At 42.4% G+C, this 18,359-nt stretch overlaps 2 protein-coding genes across 6 annotated transcripts in view; one reads left to right on the top strand and one right to left on the bottom strand.

Annotated features, from left to right (window-relative positions):
• NAE1 (NEDD8 activating enzyme E1 subunit 1) overlaps window positions 1–18,359 on the top strand; it is a 40,187-nt gene that overhangs the window by 7,589 nt on the left and 14,239 nt on the right. The window contains exon 1 of one of the 4 annotated variants that reach the window (XM_087739008.1): window positions 17,191–17,319. The exons of 2 other annotated variants lie outside the window; for them this stretch is intronic. In XM_087739008.1, coding sequence (XP_087595134.1) covers window positions 17,264–17,319 — 56 coding nt within the window. In that variant the 5' untranslated portion in view covers window positions 17,191–17,263. Of the gene's footprint in view, window positions 1–17,190; window positions 17,320–17,382; window positions 18,057–18,359 lie in introns of those variants that run through there. One more of the 4 variants, XM_087739009.1, reaches the window with a different exon arrangement.
• CA7 (carbonic anhydrase 7) lies at window positions 553–10,757 on the bottom strand. Of its 2 annotated transcripts, XM_009465742.2 has the most exons (7): window positions 10,697–10,757; window positions 8,475–8,672; window positions 5,747–5,865; window positions 4,735–4,830; window positions 4,427–4,489; window positions 2,536–2,691; window positions 556–2,234 (listed from the first exon to the last, which is right to left on the bottom strand). In XM_009465742.2, the coding sequence occupies exons 1-7, from the start codon at window positions 10,734–10,736 to the stop codon at window positions 2,112–2,114; spliced, it is 795 nt and encodes a 264-aa protein (XP_009464017.1). In that variant the 5' UTR covers window positions 10,737–10,757; the 3' UTR covers window positions 556–2,111. The 2 variants fall into 2 exon arrangements, with proteins under 2 accessions (XP_087595562.1, XP_009464017.1); XM_087739436.1 differs by lacking the exon at window positions 2,536–2,691 and having other exon boundaries at window positions 553–2,234.

Below are 18,359 nucleotides of genomic sequence, written 5' to 3' on the forward strand. Positions count from 1 at the left end.
TCTTCAGGTAGGTTTTAATCTTGACAGGGACATAAGATTAATGACAACAATAATTTAATTCTGACTGGGCAAGAAGTCATTCAAGATGCACAAAGTATGTCAGAATTTGAGTGAAAGGATTAAGCTGAAGTAGAAACTGTTAGTCCCAAAAGATGGGAAGAATTGTGATATAGACTAAGAATAGTTTTTAAAACAGAGGTAGGCTTTCTAGAACTTAAAAAAAGAAAAGCCCAGAAACTTGGGAGGGGTAACTCTTAGCTGTACTTAGATTATTCTACTATAGTAGAATCAAGGTTTCTATGAAACTGAAAGTAAACAATCAAATCATTCCTTGATCTGAAATAGATGCATCAGTTGGAGATATCAAACAGCATTTCTGTTAATGAAAGTCCAATAAAAACAAACAGTGCTGTAAGTAGGGAGAGGTAGGTCTATTCAAAATAAAGGACAGAAATGCCCACTTGATTTTAAAGTCTCATTTATTTAATTTGTTAAAGAAATTAAGATACATTAAATAGATTTTCTGCAATACCAGTTTGCATTACTAGTAAAGTTACATTCATAATAGCTAAAAACATTATATTTTGTAATGATTTTCCATTTCCTTTAGCATCTGCTGTATAAGAATCTCACACCTAAAACAACGCCAAATTGGCCCTCACAACATTCCTGTGAGGTAGGTCAGTGTTACCCTCATTTTATATAAGAGGAAACTAAGGAACAGAGCGTTTTAGGTCAGCATACCAGAAAAACTGTGGACGAGTCAGGTCTAGAATTCTAGTCTTCCATTCCTTATACTGTGCTTCACATCTAGTGTCTTTCTCCCTTTCTGAAAAGGATGACCCCATCATAGCTGTTCTCCTCTTTCACCCTGCTTTCGTTCACATTGCACATCTTTGATGATTTCTCCATCTAAGCTGATGAAAACTGATAAACATCAGCAATTTCTATCTGAACTATACAGAAGTAGAACATTTGAAGCCCAGAATTAAAGTAACTGAAAATAGACTGTGGGTAGTTACAGATAACATCACTGTATTTAGTACTGGACACACAAGTCCGAGTTTTGTCACTAAGCTGCAGAAGCAGTAATACTAACACATAGCTTTTCTAAAGCAACTTCCTTTTGAAGAGGTAAAAGGACTCAGAACTGATGAAAGCTCGTATCTGGAGGGAGTATCCCTGACAGACTGCCATAGTGAGGGGATGATTTGTGCAGCAATGCACTTTCAGTGCAGTCAAGGTCTACCCATGTTAGGTCCCTAAAGTAAACATCTACTTTGTTTAGGGCAGACAATGAAGGAGGTCATCTTGCAGAGCAAAATCACTTAACTGAGGTAGAATCTGAACAATTGAGAACCACAGCACATGTACCTGAATTGTTACAGATGTTCTTTTCAACTAAATTGACAAGGGCATTCTAGTTACATATGCTGCATGGGCTAAAAGAACAAGTGTCCAAACAACACTGTGCAATAAAATGGCCTGCTTTTGAACAGTGTTTATATTGTTGTTATAAATTAGTTATAAAATAGAATCTTAGAACAGTAACTTTAAAATATATATATAGTTTTCATACCAGTGCCTACTTGAGGCCAGTAAAGAAGTTTTTTCTAATGCTACTCATGTGCACTGTATGTGTTGACAGACAGCAAGAATACAGCAAAAGCAGACAGCGCTCAGTAAATGCTAACAAGAGATCAGTAAGGAAAATTTTTTGTCCAAAATTCTTGACTACAGTTTCATCATGTATTAAATGAGACAATTAGAAGTTGTGGCCATCAGTACAGGTAGATCACTACATAATTTCCCATTTTATATTAAGTGGGATGTTAATGTCACCTTAATTTTTAGAGTTTCAGGTCTTTGAGAACACTCTAATTTACTCAAATATCCCTTACATTAAAAAGTGCTAGTTAAAAAGATCCCATTTTTCAAAAGAATGAGCAATTCAAATAAAATACAAAATCAGAAGATTGTCCCCCTCTAAGTAGAATGTTCATGGAAATGGCTCTCATGTGTTCCATGAGTGATCTGAAGACCAGAGTTTCTGTTTATAGTATCTCAGATGTGGAAGCTCTTGGATATCTCAGGTCTATTATCAGTTTTCTTCAGGCCTTGAAGGAAGCTCGAACTACTCTCCCCTTAAGAGGCTGAGGGGGGCGAAAGTTATTCACCATTTGGATCCTCTGGTCTTCCTCACTGGTGAAGAAGAGCATGCGGAATTTCTCCAGCTGTAAATTCAGGTGAAATAATTTACTGCTTAAGAGGGTAATCGATATTAATGTGTTTTTTTTTTTTTTTAAAAAGGACCAAAGGAAAGTATTCACTACGTTTTAATCTGTTAATAGAACAGCTTCAAGCAAAGATCCTAGAGAGTATTAAGAGAGAAAAGCAGAAGCCCTGATTATTGAGCAGACTGATTATTCACAGGCTAATGGTCTTTTAACTTAGCCCCATTGCAAATCAAAACAGTCACTGCCTGTTTCTCCAGTGTTGAATCCTACAAGAACTGGGAGAGTATCAAAAGTTTACCTGTTTCTCAGAAATTCTGATGGGTTCTTTCAGCACTATCCATGTTACACTCTCATTAAGGGGTGGTGTTGTCAAAGAACCAAGGTATGTCCAATAATCTAGACTCAAAGGCAGGAGACATTTGGGGTTGAAGCTTTGAAATTGAGCTTTTGTTCCCTGGGAAAAAAATTGATACTTGAAATTTATTTTTACTTTTAAGTGCAGGTTAAAGAACTCTTTTTTGAAAGAGAAAAAAGTGCTAAAGTAATATTAAAAGGTAGGGGAAAGAAAGTCTATATTTGGCTGCCTTATAACAACTTTTATCTAAGAGTAGCGTGGCAAGCATGATGCCTGCTGCTGACTTACTGGACTTTGAGTTCTTGCCCCATTGCCTTTATCACAATTCAGTTCTTATCACAAAAGGTCTAAAAATAATGCAGGAAGTGTATTCTGTATATAGTGTTCAGCGTGAGCTATAGATAATATCGTGGCAGAATTCCTTGTCTCATTACTTGCTATTTTCTATGCTTCCCATCTATTTCAGTAGAAAATTTGAAACTATGGAAAACTTGGCCCCAAACAGTCATTGTCTGCTAGGACAAATATTGGCTTTAAAAATCAAATGTTCAAGTCTAAAATTAGAGGAAGGTGGATCAATCAAAAGACCAGTAGCAATAGAAGGAGGTGCTGCCTAAAGTAGTGATTGCCTTAACTACCACAGTCTGGGGCAAGATTTTTCAGCCTGTAGGAGTATCTAAAAGGTACTTAGTCACTCAGAAAGCACTGTCCAACTGCCTGTAAAATTGCTCATAAGGAACAGAATGAGCAGCTTGTCCCCAGTGGCAAACCTGCAGACCTTCCATGACTATGACTTAAAATCATAGGATCGTTTAGGTTGGAAAAGACCCTTAAGATCGAGTCCAACCATTAACCTCTCACTGCCAAGTCCACCACTAAACCATGTCCCTAAGCACCACGTCTACCCATCTTTTAAGTACCTCCAGGGATGGGGACTCAACCACTTCCCTGGGCAGCCTGTTCCAATGCCTGACTACCCTTTCAGTGAAGAAGTTTTTCCTAATATCCAATCTAAACTTCCCCTGGCACAGCTTGAGGCCATTTCTTTTTGAGGCCATTTCTTTTTGAGGCCATTGAGGCCAAGTTAGCGATCCCTAAGGATCGCTATTTCTTCCCTGCAAGTGGAAGAAATCACTTAAACATCAAAGTATCTTTTAGTGTGTCTGCAGCCTATATACTGCTGTAACTGTCTTCATTTCCTGTCTTTTAGAAGCATATACAGAGGAATGAGAAATAATATGCCCACTCAAGTATTAGATACAGTTTATTTTGCATATTAGAACTTACGCATATTATAGAAGGCATTAACCTCATGTATATCCAGAAAGGATAACATTTGTAATGGTCTAATCAGTCTGCACTTGAGAAAGTGCAGCAGGTAACAATCTTCAAAGCTCTCAGATACATCTGGTTAAAGACCACCTTTAGGGATCACTGTAAGAATAGACGAGCTCAGGACCTCGTTAAGATCGTCCCCTGACAGAGCTTTGCAGCAGAAGATGGTCAGCCAGCTTTGACTTGTTCAAGGCTAGGCTCAATGGAAAAGGATTATTTTGCTGAGTGTAAGAGCTGAGCCTGAAGGGTCATGGAGCTTTTGATTTTAGATACTCCGGGAAAGGTAGAACCTCTGAAGTGGGATCAGCATAGCCTTGGGAGGCACCTGAGATCAGGCAAATAAGCTGAACTTTGGAGGGGAAGAGAATACAACTACAGTGATGTTCTACTGATGGGGAGATTTGTGGTGGGTGATTTTCCATTTTTGTCTCAAACATGTACATGAGCTTGATTTTTTAAGGGATAGCCCAGAAACAAATTTAAAGAGCTCAGAACTTACTTTAAATTTTACCATGTACAAAGCATCAGTGAGTCTGTTCATATTGGCATGTTCTTTCCCAATCTAAAATAATGGAATAGACAGGTTAAATAAGAATGACTATAATTATGCTTTGAATAGGTGTTGTTTTCTTATCTGATTCTCAACATTCCTACTAAAGTAAGTTTAACAGCAATTTGCAATGAGCTACTGCTTCCAATAAGTCATCTGTTTTCCTTAAGCACTTCTTAAATATGTGGCTTGGTTCTCAAACACTTGACAGCATAATGCTTTTCATCATGTAAACATGCTATTTTTGTGATTCTTACCTCCAAGAAAACACCAACTACTGCCAAGCCATCTGGAGCTGCTGCTGCTTCTCCAAATGTTGCATATTTTCTGGCATTCCAGTGAACTAAGTGGAGCTTTAAAGAAAAGCAACAAATAAGAATTAAACAAATTAGTGATAGAAGCTGTGAACACAGGTTGTCTCATGTTAACAGGCACTAATGGTCATTCGTAACAGAATGTAGGTTTTGCTCCAAAGGCATCTTTAGAAACATGAACAAGTTCAATATTTTGGACCAGTCCATGAGCATGGACAGACACTAAACACAGTTTCTATACGTCAGACTTAAATTTGAAACAAATCAGGCATTAACCTGTAACCCAGCTCCCCGCTACAGGCCTTCGCCCAGTGAAGCACTATGCTCTAGCACGCACTGGTAGACTCCAGGATGCTACGCTACTGTAGCATTTGGGATAGGCTGTGCTGGGAAATGCCTGTGCCTTGTCCTAGCTTTGCAGAACTCTCTCAAGAGGCCCCAGATGAAGCCATTAAGCTACGGATACCACCAGCATGGTCATTTCAGGGGCTGTGATCACCAGCTGAAGCCTAAGCTAACTGTGCCAGGTAGTGGAGCTATACATGGCTTCTCAGCATTATGTTTGTCAGTATATCCTTCCTGTCTGTATAAGTAAAAGGATGCAATCAATTGCGTGCAGCAGGCTAAACTACGCAGCAAAGGACTGTTAGAGGTGCTGTGTGAGCACAGCAGCTGAACTGTGGGGCTAGCTGTGTCCTGTTGACCAGGATAAGATGACTGAGAATCTTGGAGAAAGGGCTGCACTGAGGGGATAAGTTTGCATTCTAAAAACCAAGGTGATCAACAGGTAATAACTTCCGCGTAAGGAATAAAATTCTCATTAAAGTCTGTGCTGACCTAACCATGGTGAGTAAGCAATCGGAATCCTAAGGGACATGCAGTTCCCGCTGCAGACAAAGTCATTTGTTAACAGCATTTGCATGAATTAATCCCATCTGTAAAAACACATCATTACCTCACATGGAAAAGCTTTGCCATCAATTGTATGCTCCGATCCCTGGCTGTGTTTTGTCCCCCAGTGAAAGTGAAACTGCTTTAGCCGAAATGGATTCTCAAAGGGACCACCGCTGATTGCTAGGCAGGAAAAAAAAAAGGAAAAAGAAAAAGCTTAAGCATTCTGGCTTTTTAGCTTCCTGTTAGTAAAAACTAACCACTGTTGGCACAGCAGTGGAAAAAAGCCAGCAGCATCTCCCAGTCGCCAATATCAAAGATATGCATCATCCAGACATGTAGAAGGGTTGTATTTCTTAATGGAAAGCACCTGAATTAATGTAAAAATTTGAATTAAAAAACATTGAGTAGCTACTTGTACAGAATTTTGTGGCTTTTTTGAAAGAGTATATTTAACATATAAAGATGTAGTAGCTTTGTTACGGTTATGCCTTTCTTGTTAAAAACAATAAAGGCAAGATGAATATTAAAAAAATAAATCGCAATTTAAAACTCATGTACCTAAAATATTTGACAGTACTACTTGAGGGGGTTTTTTTTGTGCAAAAGAGCATAGATACTTAGCTGAATTGTCTACCTGATACTCAAGGTATTTCCTCTGTACAGTGTCTTTCCTTCCTGTGGAGGTTATCTATATTCTGTTCCCTTTAAATACCTGATCCCATACAAGGGGTAATATAATAGCTTGTACTTTATATGACACCATTCAGAATCTCAAATCACCTTATAAAGGTGAGTAAATGCTATAGAGAAACTTCATACATCATTTAGAAATAACACTTAAGAACAGATGAATGTTTAAGATGCCACCTATAGAAGATACTTCAACAGCATCAGTAATCCTCCTGTAATTTTATATGGCACTAAATCAAATAAATTTTGCCCAACAGACATGAAAACCTGATCAAAATAATATATTAAGGAAATTACATTTAGTATCTGTAAAGCACTTATCCTCAGTATAGTCCATAACATTTTATTAAAAAAAGATTAAAGCTGGGGCTTGCACAGTGCTACCACGTTGCACGTGCATAGTTCCAGATGGCTTGTATGCAGGAACCTGGCCTTGCCAAAGTGAAGGTTTTAGTATTAATTAAGAATATAAGTACCTCCTAGTATGTTTTTCTGAACTTAGTAATGAAATGCATCACCTGTCTCAAACATTATTTTAAGAAATCTAGCTATGATGGATTACTGTGAAAATTCTGTTGTGCCATTTACGCAGAGCTGTGAGTCACTAGATCTATTTCAACACAACTAAAAACACTTTAAACCATGTTTTCCACTCCTAGCAGTCTTCTTCCTTGAAAGTGTTATTAAAACAAGGCATGTGCTTCGTATAGAAAGGGCAGAGGTTTTCATTCCTGCATGTGCTCTGAGGCTATATCTGTAAATGCAGGGTAATAGATGATGTTCTTAAACTTATAAAGCTGGATAAAGTTCACTGTTACATAGATATAGTTCAGCTTAGAATTGCACAAAAGTAGAAGTAGTTAGCAAGCTAAGATAATACTTCCAGATATATTCTACAAATTCTCTTTGTAGGGTGACATGCTTAATGGATCTGCGTAGTGAGATTTTGGAAAATGCATATCCAGTCTTCTCTTCAAATTCAGTGAAGATGCTCAAAAGCCTGACCATTCAGTTGGGCAGGTTCTTAGGTTCATTCCAGAAGAGAAATTTCAAAACAGAACATCTGGAAGTTTAACCCCCAGCCCTTATTTCAAAGGGTTACCAGCACAGACAAGTCACTTCACAGAAAAAGTAACTTGCTTTGAGTATCTAGGATATCCTATTTAGCTAGAATCAATAAACACACCCAAATGGAAGATGAAATCAGCTGATAGGTTTAAAAATTCTTCAGAGCATTGTTTTAAAATGCACTCTTTCCATTTATCAGCTACTTCTTCATCTCCATTTGAATGCTCTTCCCCTACCCCCAGACATAAAAGCAAGGTCTACCATGGAAGTAGAATTAACATGATAATCAATCAAGTAAAGATTTATATTCTCTGCCAAGAGCTAAGAGACAAGAATAATATACAACTGCAGATAGTTCAACATCCACAAGCTGCTACCAACTCAGAATTAGCTGAAGATTATAATTTCTGAAGAAACTGAACTGCTATGAGGCAGGGGGGAAAGAAAACAATGCAAGGCAACAGCTAGTGACTGGTCCAGGTACCACTTGTTATAGTGGACTATGATTATGATGACTGCGCTGTATGACCTCATCTCCACTAATCCTCTTCTCTTCCCTACCCCTGCGGGTGGAAACTGGGCAGTGAGCCAGACAGAGCTGGCATGTGTGTTAGCATCTTTGATTTGGATGATCATGGAAACAGAGCAGCGAGGAGCGTACATACCTACTCTGCGCGCCGGATGTGGTCTAGGACTGCTGGAGAGATGCATGGATTCCCTGCCTAGCAAACTGACAATCCCCATTTAAGAGGGAAGCACTGCAAACAAACTTCTAACTTTCCTGACGCGAGAGCTTTTCCTAATGCAGAAACACTATGCTGCTGTGCAATATTGCATTGCTAGAGAGACTCAAGCGAAGACAATAAATGTGAGGCTCAAGACAACAAAATGTAAAGGGTTCTGGTCATATGCCTTCTTCTAAACTGAAATTCTACATCATATAAAATATACTATACAGGATGTACTTAATTGTTTCCCTCACTAAATCACAAAATGGTATTCCGAGTTAGTTGGCTGCATGTTAGTCTCACCTGTCTTGTCATCAGTGTCTTCAAACTCAACCATAACTGAATGGCCATTGTTGGAGATGTTGAGAGATGTACATGATTCATAGGAGATAAGCAGCGGCTTCAGATTAGGGTCATAAACTGCTCTTGCAGAAACTATATCGATAGGTGACTGGCGGTTCCCTTGGGCAATAGGATAAGATTTGTGCCACTCTGAAGGTCCTTCAAAAGGAACGAAAGGAAACACCATTATTTTCTTCCTACTATACACAAAATAATCATTACAGGTTTTCATGAGGCTTAAAGTAAAGCTTGCTGAGCAGGAGTGACTTGAAAGTTTGGTATCCAAGAAGTTCACCTAAATTCTAAACTGGTGTGTTTTTATTAGGACAAACAGGCTGCAACAAGATGGGGGATTCAAGTGTCTTGTACAAAACACACTGAGGAAGTCACAGCACATCAACAGACAGCTGTATCTCAAGTTCCTTGTGCCACTAATTTTCTTCAAAGTTTGTAATTGCATTGCTAAGGTATCTGAAGACCTTCCAGGGTGGGTGCAGGTGGAAACACACTTGCACGTACACATACACTCCCTCAAAGAAACAGCATTTAATTCTTCCTGGGAAAGATACTGTAAAAGCTCCAGTGATTCAACTCAGATGCAGATGACTCAATCTCTTCGCTACTGACTATGCAGTTATTTTTAAAACCATTTTATGACTGCAGTAAATCTTTGAGGCAGCTTCATTCTTCACTCATGCCCATTATGGTATCTCTCTACCCTGAGCGAAGGGTATAGTGTGATAATTAACATTTTTGGACTTCCTGACCCCGATAGAGTGGGGAGAAAGACCAATTTAATAACACAGCTCTCCGCTGCCAGAGCTGGAACGTTCTTATGCTGTTGGAGATAACAAAACCTTATCTATAGCAAAGAATTACTTATTCTTACCACTTCCTTTTCTACTTTGGTATGGTAGTGCAAGCAGCAATTAAATTCTTTTACTGCTTATGTTCAGAAAGTATTAACAGTTTTACTTTAAGATTGCCAAGAAGCACATTTTTGATTGTAGCATTCCATATACTTTCACAAGTGGAAACTTTATTTTAATCAAGCACAGGTATTTACCCTCCTTGAGTTTATGTAACCAAAACAGTGATCTATTATACTCTTATTGGTCTTTGGCATTTTCTGAAAAGCTAAGCTTATAAAATAATATCTTTTCTCAGCCTGCCTATAAAGCAGATTTAAGATTTAAATGCTGTTACACAAGCTTAGGCAATATAATTTGTTTCTTATGAGCTTTGTGAGAATATACAGGGCTTTATTATTGCTGCCTATATGCCCAAACACATAACACTATCTACTAGCACTAACCAGCTTCACTTAGCATTCAAATTTGCTCACAGAAACTAAAATAATTGCTCTTAAGAGAGAGACAGGCTCCTGAAGGTTATGCAAAAGACTTTTGTTGGACACTCAGCACCTAAAATAATTGCTGTCAAAAGAGAGAGGGACTCCTGAAGGTTATGCAAATGATTGTCTTGTTGTACAGCACCAGTCACTCATCCATCCTTCTCTGTAAAGGGTGCAGGTGCTATAAAACACTGTTGTAGGAATCTTTCAGTAGCTTCACATATCCTCTCACTCTGTGACACACATTCTTGGAGGTGGGAAGCAAAGGAGGATGACTAAATTAAAAACTGTCAAATGAGAAAGCATAAGTTGTTCTCTAAGAGATCTCTGATACTGATCTGTACAATTTATTGATGTTCCAGAAATATATAACATATACCTTATTTTATTCACTTCTGTGGAAGCCTAGATATCACATTTCAACAGCTGCGCAGGATCAGAAGATCTATTACTGCTCTACTAAATCTTCTTTACTTGAAAGTATTGCTTTTGGAAAGACAGACACAGTTAATCCTTTTCATAATAGCTTTTTGGAAAGGGACCCATCTGTAATATCTGCAGCCTGAAAAAAAAAACACTTGGTCCTGCTTCCCTCAGTTTTGGAATATTGATTGCAACAACAAAAGGCAGCAGGCGTAAGTTTGTGCATCTTTTGGTGCCACTTTCTGGGTGCTATTTATTATCAATAAAGTAAATTAATTACCTGCTGTATATACTTGATGCTTGCAGGCAACGAAATGCAGGCAGCTCTGCAGGGCTCAGGCAACAGCTCTAGAAAGAAAGAGTGGGGGAAGATAGAGAGACGCAGCATGGAAACGCTATAACCTACCGTCATCCTGCCCATATCCCCAACTGTGGTGGCCAGTCATTATAGGGGAGCTGCACCCTGCTTTGCTCTCAGCTCTTTGATCGGGGCACTGCTGCTTACCTGCCTTTATAATGGCTCACCGTGGGAGCGGGTCAGCCCCTTAAAGACACAGAGCAACCAAAGCAATTCCCGCAGGACAGGGAAAGCGCCCGCGTTCCTCCTGCTCCCAACTTCGCTGCTCCTGCTGCTGCTCGCTCTGATTGCTAACTTAGCACAGGAGAAGGAAAATGTAAAACTGAGGTAACTGAAGTCCCAGGACTTAGAGAGGAACCAAGACTGTCCAGGTGGGATCAAGTTTAAGAAAAAGTAGTAGTAGTTTCCCATTCTACACCACAAGGAAGCAAAAGCCATAACCTGCTCCGAGCATCAGGGCACAGTAACGTGTGCAGATTGTAATGGGAACTGCCCTTCTCACTTCTATGTTCTGCAGGGGGAAACATCACCTACTCACTGCCTCTCTTTTCTTAAACACGCTCTCCAGCTGCAAAAAATTAATGATGTTTCCTACCTGATTTGTAATTAAAACTTCAGAATCAGTGCTTAGATGAGATGGAGAACATTCTCATCTCAGAAAAAAAAAAACCAAACATGAAACTTGTGCTACTTTTAAACAAGGTAAAAATCACACCAATTAAGGATAAATTCGCAACCCGATTTTTTTTTTCTTTGTAACTCTAAAGAAACTTTTTAAAAAGACAAAAATAAAAGTGTGGTTATATTAGGGAACGGAACACAGCAGGCTCCAGACAAAGGAGCTGATCTGTGAAGCCTCAGTTATCTGGTATGATCCAGTAGTTGCCTGCACCCTGCTAAACCCATGAAGAGGCTACAATGAGATACCCAATCTGCAGCAGTAAAATGTCTTAAGACATCTTTGTGGCAAGAAAAATGGCTCCTTGGTAGTAATTTTGTTAGATCTGAGGAAATGCTGTCTGTCACGGCTACATTTTATAAACATATTGATTTTTACAAAGATGATAGCACACAGAAATAGGGATTCTTCTATTATGCAATCAAGAAAATGGAAGGAAAAGATCAATGAAAGCATTTTATGCAACTTTTATGTTGTGGTACTGCCTGGTAAGAATTGATTTCCTTTTTCAGGAGCTTTCCATAGGATTCAGCTATAAAACCTTCAAGGTTCACTGATGCAAGCTAAATCACTCAAGAAGGGATGTAAACTGCTGTAAAAGTATCCACAGAATAGTTCCACAATGACTTACTCAGGTCAGCTTCTCAATTTATTTCTGTTAAACTGCTGTGACCTCCTCGGGTCCCTGCATAGGCCTGACGCGCACCAGGCACTGGCACTGCAGGTGTGTCTGTGGCCAAAGAGTCTGCGCACACAGGTCCGCGTGCTGACTCAGCTGCTGGAAGTGGTGCAGCAGCACTGCCACTGGGTTAAAATACTTTGCTGCTTAGCAGGACAAAGGAGATTCGAGAAGTTGTGATGCTTTCGATCTTATTCCTGTGTGGCTCTGCGCTGTGTTAGTAGACAGGGAAGCCAGATGTAGACAGAGTCAGTCAGGTGCAAATAGTTAGGAAAGCTGTTCTAGGCCATGGGGAGAAATACAAAAAATACCAACTTACCAGTGGAAAGAAGAAATGGAAGAGGAATTTTGTATGTTAAAAAAGCAGACTACAGACTGGGGACAACCATATGCAAGACAGAGAATACTGAGCCATGGTTTTCAAGAGAAACTTGAAAACTGAGGCTCAGATCTTGCTCGCAGGGCACAGTGCCATTGAAGTGGCCCAATGTCTACATGCATTTGGCACCATTCACCGCTTCAGCTTTTATCTTCTCACGTTCAAAAACATGTAGATGTCCACATATGTGGACTACAAAGGCAGGGCATAGAAAGAACTCTGAGACAAGAGAAAACATGCTGAAGACATGGCAGGAAGTGGACTCCACAAAATGGAGGTTTAAATGGTTGGATTCAGAAAAAGTGAAAAGGGGGAATGGCAATACCTGAGAGGACAGAAAAAAATAGCTTGAGTAAAATTTTAGCTATAAATGATAGCCAGTGTGTATATGTCAGTTTAATGTGCTCCCCCATCCAATCAGCCTTCTTTCTTTTTGAGGAAAATACTGAGTTTTCCTTAAAGCTAGGGTAATACTGCTGCTTGTACAAATATCACATTATTCCATATCCCTGATGCCTCTTGACATTGGCTGCCTCTAAGACTGGATTTTCACTGATTCTGTCTTCAAATTATCATCTGTCACTTCAAAAGTTGCGGTAGTAATCTAATTCTGATCTCAATTTTACCAACTTGAATTGAGGATAATTACATCACACTGTTGAACTTATGGAAGCGAGAAGAACAGAGTGGTAGGTGCTTAAAGGGTGGATTTCTCCAGTGCTGAGCTAAAAGGGAAGTACTCGTGATTTCCACAAATTTCTCACGGGCTTTGACTACGTCTCAGAAGTGTCTGCTGAGCAGTGAATGACAGGAAGACATAATTCCATTTGCTACAGTGAAACGTTTCAAGCTACCTTAAAGAATAATTCTGTCTTCCCCAGTCTTCATACTTACAGTTTTATTCCTCTTTGACAGTAACGATGAGTGAACAAAGCAGCAGCCTAGGACAAATTTATGGGTTCTTCTGAACCTGTCACTATTTTGCGATACTGAACTAACAACAAATGCTTCAGTTTTCCCATCTCTATATATGAAATAATTTTCTTTATGATTTATTTTGAGCTCCCTTTATTAAAATTGCTATAGAAGAACTAACCATGACAGTTAGAAAGCTCCAGGTAAGACTGGAATGCCAAATAGAAGTTGAACATATTAAGCTTTGCAGGATTGAGGAAATGGGATTTTTGAATCCCTAAGGCAAGTTGTCTCTGTAATACAGATCTGGAGTCATCGGGAGGTATTCACACAAAGAGATCATGGTCACTTGAGGATAATGCTTTTGGTATATATTACTGCATCACTGTAGAGGGGCAGAGCTGCATTTTAGGGAACATAAAATGAAAGAATCGAATTGAATCAAATCAAATCGAATTGAATTGTTTAGGTTGGAAAAGACCTTTAAGATCATCGAGTCCAACCGTTAACCTAGCACTGCCAACCCCACCACTAAACCATGTCCCTAAGCACCACATCTACCCTTCTTTTAAATACCTCCAGGGATGGGGACTCAACCACTTCCCTGGGCAGCCTCTTCCAGTGCCTGAGTACCCTTGCAGGGAAGAAGTTTTTCCTAATATCCAACCTAAACTTCCCCTGGCACAGCTTGAGGACGTTTCCTCTCATCCTATCACTTGTTACTAGGGAGAAGAGACCGACCCCCACCTCGCTACAACCTCCTTTCAGATAGTTGTAGAGAGCAATAAGGTCACCCCTCAGCCTCCTCTTCTCCAGACTAAACAACCCCAGCTCCCTCAGCCACTCCTTGTAACACTTATTTTCTAGACCCTTCACCAACTTCGTTGCCCTCCTCTGGACACGCTCCAGCACCTCGATTTCCTTCTTGGAGTGAGGGGCCCAAAACTGAACACAGTACTCGAGGTGTGGCCTCACCAGTGCTGAGTACAGGGGCACTATCACCTCCCTGGTCCTGCTGGCCACACTATTCCTGATACAAGCCAGGATGCCATTGGCCCTCTTGGCCACCTGAGCACACTGCTGGCTCATGTTCAGGCGGCCGTCGATCAGCACCCCAGGTCCTTTCCCGCCAGGCAGCTCTCCAGCCACTCCTCCCCCAGCCTGTAGCGTTGCATGGGGTTGTTGTGACCCAAGTGCAGGACCCGGCACTGAGCCTTGTTGAACCTCATACAGCTGGCCTCAGCCCAACGATCCAGCCTGGCCAGGTCCCTCTGCAGAGCCTTCCTACCCTCCAGCAGATCACCAGGCCTCCAGCAGATCATCCAGAATAGTTATTTGGTTCCAAGGTGAATGGCTAAATGGCACTCTAAGTGTATTTGCTTAAGTAACTTGGCAATTACCTTTGCTGAGCATCTTTAATAATGGCGACATACATTTGAACGAGGTGTCATGAGCCTTCTGTAATGCATATGAGTGTGTCTGATGTGTCATTGCCTATTAACAAAAATATGGCAGAAATACAGTCAGTTTGGGTACAGGCTGCTCACTCTAGCGCCTTTGAAGTACGATAGGTAGGAACAGATTAAATGTTAAAACATTCATCACTCCAGAGCTTGCCTACACCTCAGGTGCTTGAAAGAGTATCTTGTTTATCCAGGCAGCTCACCTCTCTTCTTACATTGCCATTACTAATGCTGGCAGTTTCCAAATGGGAGTTATACTAAGGTGACATCTGTTCTTTATGTGTGCGTTAAAATAATTTATAATGAATCCAGAAATTGCACAAGAATACTTCACAAGGTAAATATGAACACGAGGGCGTATTGCCAACGCTGAACATTAAAAAGCAGAATCATTCCAGGTTTTTTTCATTTTTTAGTATTTTATTTAAACAGTTACACTATATATACCTATAGTTGTTGATTGACAATAGAAATGTCAAATTTTATATTCTCAAGTTTTTCTTTGCAAACACAAAAATGTAATGACTATACACTGAGATTCTCATGCATCCAGTGTAACTTCAGGAGCTGAAAGTGGTAATCCTTCTCCCACAGCTACATAGTTAGGTTCTTGAGGTTTCTAAGGGAAAGAACTCAACATGTATTTAGTGGGCATCTCTTCCTGGCATAAGGGGGGGAAAAAAAGGGTCCCTAAGTAAAGAAGGGATCAAGAAGAAAAGGACAAAAAGAACATGCATAAAATTATCAGACAATTTTGCAAGAGAAAAAACTTGAATAAAATATGGGCCAAGAGGGCCAAGAGGAAAGAAGGAAATTATTTGGAACATTCTTGGGGAAGTGGGGCAGAAAAAGAGGAACGGGGTACCTGGCTCCCTAGGAGTTTCCCAGCCCTCGCATGCCATTTTTTATTATTGCTTGTCTTTGGCTTTGAAAGCTCTACACACTTGGCTGCTTTATACCAGAAATGGGGACTGTATTTTGGAACTAAGTCTGAAATAATAACTCTTATAATTTACGGTTTGTCCAGTGGAAACTGTATAATTGTAGCAGATAGCAAGAACAGAAGGAGACAATTTTTGACGTTGGTATACAGAACGTTCCCACAAACGCTGCGACAGTCACTGAAATGTCAACAGAAGGAAGGATTTACTGTGACACAGCAAACACAAAGCCTGAGAAAAGAGAACTTTTGAAGATACTGTACATGGGAAAACAAAAGAGGAAGCACTGTATGGTATTACAACGTCATCCGCAAGGTATAAACCACTAAATTTTAATTGCACTGTTGTATACTTCATTCCAGCAGATATATAGCAAATTAAATTTACTAAAGAGAAGCAGATTAGAAGAAGGATAACAGAATACCCTTTTATGGGGTAACGAATCAGCTGGAACGATGCAGACATTTGAGGACTTCTCTTTTGTTGTTGAAACTTAGTGCCAGGTGGTGGTTGAAATTTTTAAAGATGTGGAAGTTTTCTCTTTTTTTGTACACTTTCATAGTACAATCTATATTGATCCTACACGGAAAGATTTTCGTAACAGAAGTACATGGACGCAACAGATTTCAGATTTTATTGTCTCAGTACTAAATAGAAATAATTGTAGTAACGTACACCATGTCAGCAAAACATATCTAAACCGATTTTTCTGAGTGCAGGTATCTGCAGGGCTTCTGACTCAGGCTGCTATAAAATGCTTCAACGCTTCATACCAGACAGTGGGATGAGAGATGAACAGAAGGACCCATCTTGAACATAAATTCTGGGAATGGCACCTTATTTTTAGCAATATATTCCTGAAGGAAACGGCGTCCTATGTTTCCATGCTCGTGATTCCCATCAGCTTCAGCGTCCCACAAAGACATCACGGCCTGCTTTCTCAGCACGATTTTTTCTACCGTTTTCCGAACTGCCGCCTCAGTTCCGATGGCGAACGATGACGGCAGCCCTTCTCACACCCGGCGGGATCTGGCAACGTCTCCGTGCCAACACGGATTTCACCTGTTCGCGCCAGACTCAAGCAACGCCCCTGACTCACACAAGACGCCGCGGGACGAATCCCGCAGCCCCGCAGCGCAGCCCCGCGTCACCCCCGGGAAACCCGGGGCCCCGGGGCCCGCAGCGCGCAGGCAGCCGCCGGACGCTTTCAGCGGAGCCGGGCGCGACGCGGGGCGAGGAGGCGCCCGCCTGTACCAGCGCCGTGTGGGGCGCGGGCACCGGACTCGTCCCGCAGGGCTCACCCGGGCGCGGCAGGGCCCGCCCCGCCGCGCCCCCGCCCCGCGGGCCCCTCCCGGCCCTGAGGAGGAGGCGGCGGCGGCGGCGGCGGAGGGCGGAGGCGGTGGCTCCGCGGGGCCGCCCGCTCCCACCGGGCTCCGCCCCGCCCCGCCTCGCCGGCCCCACAGCGCCCCCCGGCGGCGCGGCGGCCCGGCGCCCCCCCCTCCCCCGCGCATGCGCCCGGCCGCGCCTGCGCAGGGCTTGCGGCGGGGGAGCGTGCGGCAATGGCGCAGGCGGGCAAGGCCAGCCTCAAGGAGCAGAGATACGACCGGCAGCTGAGGTAGCGCGGCGGGGGCTTTGCCTGCCCCGCTCCCGGGCTGCTGGGGGCCGCCAGGGGCTGTCGCCCTCCCGGCCGGGCCGAGAGCGGGCCGCCGCGGCGCCTGGCCCTGCCTCTCCCTCTCCCTCTCCCTCTCGCTGCAGGTCGGGCCGGGGGCCGCAGCCCGCGCTCCCCCGGCTCTGGGCGCCCGTTCCAGCGGCGACCCCCTCCGCGGCCGCTTGTGAGGAGAGGCGCGGCGGGCGGCCCGCCTCGGGCTGCGCTTCGCGCCGAGCTCCCCGGGGGGCGGCGGCCGCCGGCTCCGGCCGTGCCGTGCCGTGCCGTGCCCGGCGGGTGGCGGGAGGAGCCGGGGCGGGGGGAGCAGTGCCCGGACCGGTCGCTTACCGGGTTCGCCGAGCAGCTGCGCGAATGTTTCTGCCGGCGTGGGGGAACAAGGCAGGCAAGAGCGAAGCTAAACGGGAGAAGGGCGGCTTCTGCGGGAGCCGGCCGGCGTCGGGAGCGTGGCACGGGTTGGTTTTCACGTGCCTGCGTGCACTGGAGAGCCTCGGTGGAAGCTGCACTGCTTGGCTCTGTCCCTTCCGTAATTTTCTTTTCTGCAGCTGAAGAGAGTGAAGTTACAGCCCGCGCCAAAGCGGCGGGGCGTTTGTGACTGAGCACAGTCAGGTCCCGACTGCAGCCTGAGTATTACTTTATAGAAGTCTTAAGTGCATTACCGAACTCATGGGACTGATTTCCGTCTGCTTGTACGTTTCAGTGTCTTGTATTGTAAAATACAAAAATGTATTATTTATGATAAAAGCTACGAAAAAGGGAGCATTCAGTTTTAGGACGAAATTGTGTAAGGAGTGTTTTGACCCGTGCTGAGTTTTAAAAAGTTAAATATGTTACAACAGGAAAAGGCGTGCGCCTTCATATGCTGTAGGGTGTAAAGATGGAGAAAATGAAATGGCAGTGAAGGTGGGTTGCTCTTAGAAGGTTTCAAGTTTGCCAGAGTGAGCCTTCTTAAGGAAGGCTTATTTTGGTTAGTGCTGTTTAGCCCCTCTTAA

The sequence above is a fragment of the Nipponia nippon genome, unplaced genomic scaffold (assembly GCF_047370975.1).
Source record: "Nipponia nippon isolate SJK-2023a ecotype South Korea unplaced genomic scaffold, ASM4737097v1 scaffold_7, whole genome shotgun sequence".
Taxonomy (NCBI): domain Eukaryota; kingdom Metazoa; phylum Chordata; class Aves; order Pelecaniformes; family Threskiornithidae; genus Nipponia; species Nipponia nippon.